This window comes from Marmota flaviventris, chromosome 1, assembly GCF_047511675.1.
Source record: "Marmota flaviventris isolate mMarFla1 chromosome 1, mMarFla1.hap1, whole genome shotgun sequence".
In the NCBI taxonomy this organism is placed as follows: domain Eukaryota; kingdom Metazoa; phylum Chordata; class Mammalia; order Rodentia; family Sciuridae; genus Marmota; species Marmota flaviventris.
In genome coordinates, this window is record NC_092498.1 from 49,909,058 (window position 1) to 49,914,931 (window position 5,874).

At 39.0% G+C, this 5,874-nt stretch overlaps 1 protein-coding gene and 1 non-coding gene across 2 annotated transcripts; one reads left to right on the forward strand and one right to left on the reverse strand.

Annotated features, from left to right (window-relative positions):
• Positions 1–3,079: 3,079 nt before the first annotated feature.
• Positions 3,080–3,985, reverse strand: Tas2r16 (taste 2 receptor member 16). The gene has a single exon (XM_027926274.1). It carries the CDS (start codon positions 3,983–3,985, stop codon positions 3,080–3,082), a length of 906 nt encoding a protein of 301 aa, XP_027782075.1.
• A 1,171-nt stretch (positions 3,986–5,156) lies between these two features.
• On the forward strand, positions 5,157–5,230 carry Trnaa-ugc (transfer RNA alanine (anticodon UGC)). The gene has a single exon. It is a non-coding gene; the product is annotated as a tRNA-Ala (tRNA).
• Positions 5,231–5,874: the final 644 nt, after the last annotated feature.

The following is a 5,874-nucleotide window of genomic DNA, read 5'->3' on the forward strand; positions in this document are numbered from 1 at the left end:
AGTTGACGTTTTTGACCTTGTGTGTGTTGCATAGTAGGAACAGGGGTGGGGAAGAGAGAATATCAAGCATTGAATAAAATCTGTATTGTGTCTAATTGGGAAAAAACTGTATTCCAGGCACTATTAGGAATTCACAGGTGGTGCCAGTCTCCTCGGTGTCACAGGCATTCATTAGGATCTTGGGCATTGTGTGAAAGGTAGAATATTTACTTTCCATTTGCTAATGATCTGGTGTGAATTGGTATACACATTCAGGTACCAGGCTGCTGCACTCAATGTGTTACTCTTAAATTAACTGCTACTACCCCTGGGCTTCTATTTATTTGTTCCCCAAATCCAGAAACATAACTTTTTAAATCTTCTCTCCATTTGTTGTGAGTTATCATTCAGCACACTGTATGTGAATAATGAACACTATATAGGGAAGAATATTTATAAGTTGGACAATGCAGGTGCATCAGCCTCTTAGTGCCTTAATCATGTATCTAACTTAAGATCTCTCTTAAGATCCAAAAATTTCCTTGTTTTTAGTCACAACTTCTCAATTATTCTTTCTAATGTATCTTCTTTTTATATTCCAACTTTTGTTTTTCCAAATTAAAACTCTGCTCCTTTAAAGTTTATCTCTTGGTCTCTTTTCTTTTCTGCTGGCTTTTGGTTTGGTGCTCATTAGCAGTATGAATTTAGGTAAATCATTTGATCTTCTTAGGTCTGTTTTTCAGTTAGGTTGGATTGAGTAATCTTGACCTGTCTTTAGTTTAAAATGAAATAATGTATGTAAAGTCTTTTCATGAACCAGTGGGTACCACAGATATGTAGGGTAGCTTTCATTTGTTTCTATTTTATTTTTTTCTGATTTCTGGATCCCTTTGATTGCTTCTAATACCCCCATCTCATGCATGTCAAGGGTAACTTTTCCATTACACTTTATTCAAAAGAAGATAGCAAGAGTATGAAAAGTATGTAACAGCTTCTGAAATAGTATCTGGGTGTGTGACAGGAGTGGGGTCGGGTGGGGGAAGGTATTCTTTTCTTGCCTGTTCTCTATTTATATACATATGGAAATAACAGTTTCTATTTTTTTCCTGCTGAGATTTGAGAGGATTCAAGAATTCTCTGGACATGGTACAAATGACACATTTAAATGGTTATTGCCTTACCCATTCCAACAGGATTCTGAGTCCTTGGAACCCACCTCTATCAGCCTCCAAAGCATTTCTGGGAGTCCCTGGTCAGCTATTATAATGTCAATAACTACCTCCCCTGCCATTTTCCACTCAGTCTCACTTCAGGTAGTTATGAGTTTACTCCCCAAACATTACAGCATCCACCAGTCTCCATCTCACCTTTGGCTGCAGTTGAACCACTGAAGCCCAGGTGATGCCAGGGGTGTGTAGACTGCTGCTACAAGTGGGGCAGTATGCTTACTTGCCATGCTGTGCAGGAATGCTGTGGAGAGATGCTAAATGGCACAAAAGTCTTGGGTGAACGTAGTCTTTCAGTTTTTTTTTTTTTTTATCATACTCACATTTTCATATGAACTTAGTATAGAGAGAAATCTGAGTGATAGACCCAAAGTTGAATCAGAATATCCACTCCTTTTCAGGGACCTTTCTTTCACAGTCAAACTTGAGATACTTGCTTTCTTTTTATTGCAGGATGATTTGCTTTGTAGAGGTGTTTCTTTAGTCTTCTAACAGTAAAGCAAGAAGTTCAGTTCATTACTCATATCCAACCTGCATTAAACGTGGAAAATTTATATTCTCCATCCCTGGCACCAGAATGTTATAAGAAATATAATTGTCTTTAGGAAAAATACCTTGATGAGTGCCTGGAGTAGATAGAAGTTGAGATTCAAAGGCAGGGGGTTGAGCGTGACCAAGATACTTCATTGCTTGTGGGTGAGGGAGAAAAGCAGAGAAATAAGGTAGAAAATGAGATGGGGAGGTTAGATTAGACCCTGCAGAGGAAAGGAGTATCAGAGAAACCTATTGGGTCATGGAGGTAGAAATGACTTTTAAACAACAGTAATTTATTATAAGTATTGTATAATGGATTACTGTGTAATTCTTTTTTTTTTTTTCATTTGGGGAGGACATTGGACTGTTATGTAGCACAGAATAAAAGAGTATAGAAAGTCTAAGCCAACATCAGAAGTAAGAGAAGCAAGAGTGGTTCCCAGCCATTTGGGTTATGTATGTTAAATAATAAAGTTATGTTTCAATATGGGGATCTTTCCAAAAAGTTTATTCCTACTTATAGTATGATGGAGAGACAAGAATCAAGCCAATGTAAAACCACGTTATTGACAAAATTAAATCATCAACATTTATTGATGTATTAAGGATGAGCTAGATTGGCTAAGTAGCCTGCAGTTCTGGGGAACAGTGAAATGAATGTCTTGACAAATGAAATGAATTAAATTTTGACTGAAAGTTTTAAAGGATTGAAGGCACAGCATTTGGAAGAGAAGCAGATAAGGAAGGTGATTTGTATTAGTGGATAAAGGTTCAGAAACAGAGGAGGCGAGAGGGAGAGGGAAAGGAGAGGGAGGGGAGAGAGAGAAGAGAGAAGAGAGAAGATACAGAGCAGGTGCACAAGGGCAATGGCTAGACTTTTCCTTGATTGAAATTAGAAAATGAATTAAAGGCTTATTTGGGAAGCATTCAGGGTATGGGAAATATATTCTTGGGATGAAAATATTCCTGTTAGTTTGTGAAGAAATCGGCAATTATGACAAGGATAAAATGATGGTTGCACAACATGGTTGGGACTGGCATGCATAGAATTTACTGTGTTTAAGATTCCAGATATGACATAGACTAAGAAGAGATGGGGCAGTCATGAGAATGTTGGGATCAACCTGGGGATTGTGGACGCAAAAAGAAAGGAGTGGAACAGAACAGAGAATGAATTTTTTATTTAGAGACAAATGGCTGGGGATGACAGAGAATGAGAGAAAGGCTTACATTCATGGTGGACTGCAATCACACAGGAGATTATCAAGAGCAATGTGGGCTACCAATATTGACTGGATCAAGGCAAACTCCCATTTTCCCTGAGGTCAGTACCTGGCTTCTCAGGTAGCCTCTGGGCCCAAGCACTTCATCTTTAGGACCCTTTTCAATGTAGGGCTGCTCAGCATCAGTGAAGTAGAATGAATAGAAATTAGAGCATAGATGATGGCTTCCCAGAGCCAGTACAAAGATCCATTACCAGATACTGTACTTACAAATTGGATTACTAAGATCAGAAAATAAGAGGTGAATACTATGAAGAATGTAGCAAGAGACTTCAGGGCAGTACGGTGAGCTTGCGTGCTCGAGTTGCAGTGGCCAGAGTTATGTTGTTGCATCTGCTCCCTGTGCCGGATCAGTGAGGCCATAACTAAGACCATTGAGGCCAGGAACAGGAGGAAGGGAACAAGCAGCACACCAATTGTTTCAGCTTTGAAAAAATACTGCTCAAACAGGTGAAATCTCTCAGTCCAAGTGCTGTTTCCGGATAAATGCTTCATGGTGATTAATTGCATCTGTTTTTGATTCCTAATAACTGAAGGGATGAATGCTACACAGGAAAGTATCAGAGTACCCAGCAACAACCAGGGAACCAATCTCAAAATTCTCCACCTCAGCCAGAGGAAGATTGGATGGGTGAAGGAAGCGATCTTGACACAGTAGAAGGCAGCAAGCAAGCTGGTTAACCAGAATGTAAGAATATTAGTGAACTCCCAGATGATTGCTATGTTCCAAAATGTGTAATTATAGTTAAAATAGGAGCCAAAATTGTTCAACACTGATGTCCACTGCAGACAGAAATGGCAGATGCCCAGGCTGATGAGGATCATTTCCACTGATGACAATCTTTTGACCTGCATCCACTTTCTGCCCAGCACTGCAACCATGAAGCTGCTTTGTGCAATTGTGGTCAAGGACTCAAGCACATAGATGATGATGAAGAAGATAGTCAGTTGGATGAGTATCATGCTTCTTTTTTGAAGTATCTTTCTGGACAAAGACTCAAAAGCTTTGTGCGAATTTCTAGGTAGAAAACAGGTTTCACTCCAGTACTGCCTGGTATAAAAAAAACACATCCCTCTGGATGCAAATTCACCCCAGATCATTTTTAAGTTTGTCATTTTCCTACCTACAGGATTTGTTTATGCTTTGCTTGCTGGTTTGTTCCTACATCTGGAGGCAGGGAAATGTTTTTTGAATGTGGATTCCTGCTCCTAAGATGATTTGATTATTGCCATGAAGGCATATCTATTTCATAACCATGCTGTTTATTTCCTCTTTATCTGTCTGAGGTGCCCTAAGATGATTTCCCCAGATTTTTTAAATGGTATCTTCATGAGTTTAGCCTACAATTTAAGCCACAGGAAAGAGAAATACTTCACTGTTCATTCATGGCCTGGATGATGCTTCCATTCTACTGAATGCTGTACCAGTGCTAACTTCAGAAGCCCTATCTACCAACTTACTCAACTGTAAGAGTAAATAAAAATTATAATGAAGTCTTTCCTCTGAGATTCCACCCACAAAATTGCTGGAATACAGTGCAGACCAATCTTGCAATTGTCTGCTGAATTTCATAACTTGGAGAAATCAAACCACAGAGACATCACTGCACATTTTCTTGAACTCCCTCCAATCAATATGCAGTATCCTTAGCTATTGTTCTGCCAATTCCAGTGCCTTGAGCATAAGCTTGCTATATTTTTGGAAATGGTTCTTCTCCTACTAACATCACTCTTTCTTCCTCCTCCTTTCATGGTTGGGTTCTTTTTGTCACTCCTCCTAGATGAAAGAGAGCACTTTTGCCACGAGTAAAGCACATTACTCCTAAATATGTGAGAATTATTTAATAGCTATAGAAGTAGGCTAGAGAAGGAATATCTTTTCCCTGGTTATGGATAACTATGTTAGGTAGGCACCAAATATGTAATTAGTATCTTCAGAAATGAGAGGTTACTTCCAACAATTATTGGTTGGTGAGTGAAGTCATAGACCCTATGTATGATACTCCAAGTCTGTGTGGATATTTCATCATTCAAGAAAGAGAAGACAGAAGTAATCCAACATGAAGCTTAGAATTTTTTAACATAAAGCCAAAAAGACCCCTGAACTCATGATACAAAAGACAATAGTTAAGGTTGGGGATGTAGCTCAGTTGGTAGAGTGTTTGCCTTGCATGTAAAAGGCCCTGGGTTCAATCCCCAGCACCACAAAAATTAAAATAAAAAAGACAATAGCTTAAAGAATTATTCCAGAGAATCAATTGAAATTAGAAAGCATCTGCTTTACATTCTCAGTAAAATAATAAATAAATAAATAAATAAATAAATAAATAAATAAAAGACAAAGCAGTCTGTGATTAAAAGATGAATTGGTTGAGTTGCATCCAGAAATAAGGAAGGAGAGATGAGATGTTCAGTGTTGATTAGTACAAATGCAGTGGCAGCATTAGCATCTGCCTTGTGTCCTCTTCACACCAAGCACATTGCTTCTTAGTTACACCGTCTCATTCTGAGTAACCTTAGCATGATTGTGATGCTCCAAGCCTCTGTCTGAATCATAGTCACCAGGCATGCTACAGCCCTCAGGGCTGGGTATCGGCCATAACAGTTTGACTAAGAGTAAGTCTCTGCTGAAAGCAGCCCTCATAGTGTGGCCTATAGGTGGAGAGATGGCCTGGCACTACTCTCCTTTGCAGGGGCACTTGATAGTGGCCAACTATTTAACCCAGATACTCTTTTGGTAGAGTTTGAATGTGAGACACAGAAAGTGAGTTCACAGACTGGTGTTTCATAGGGGAGGAGTTCAAATACTGGATTTTGTATTGTGTATGCATCTTAATACTCCAGAATAATCT

What these genes read in the sequence shown, in the direction of transcription:
- Tas2r16 (XM_027926274.1), bottom strand. Translation starts at nt 3,985, where the DNA reads ATGATACTCATCCAACTGACTATCTTCTTCATCATCATCTATGTGCTT.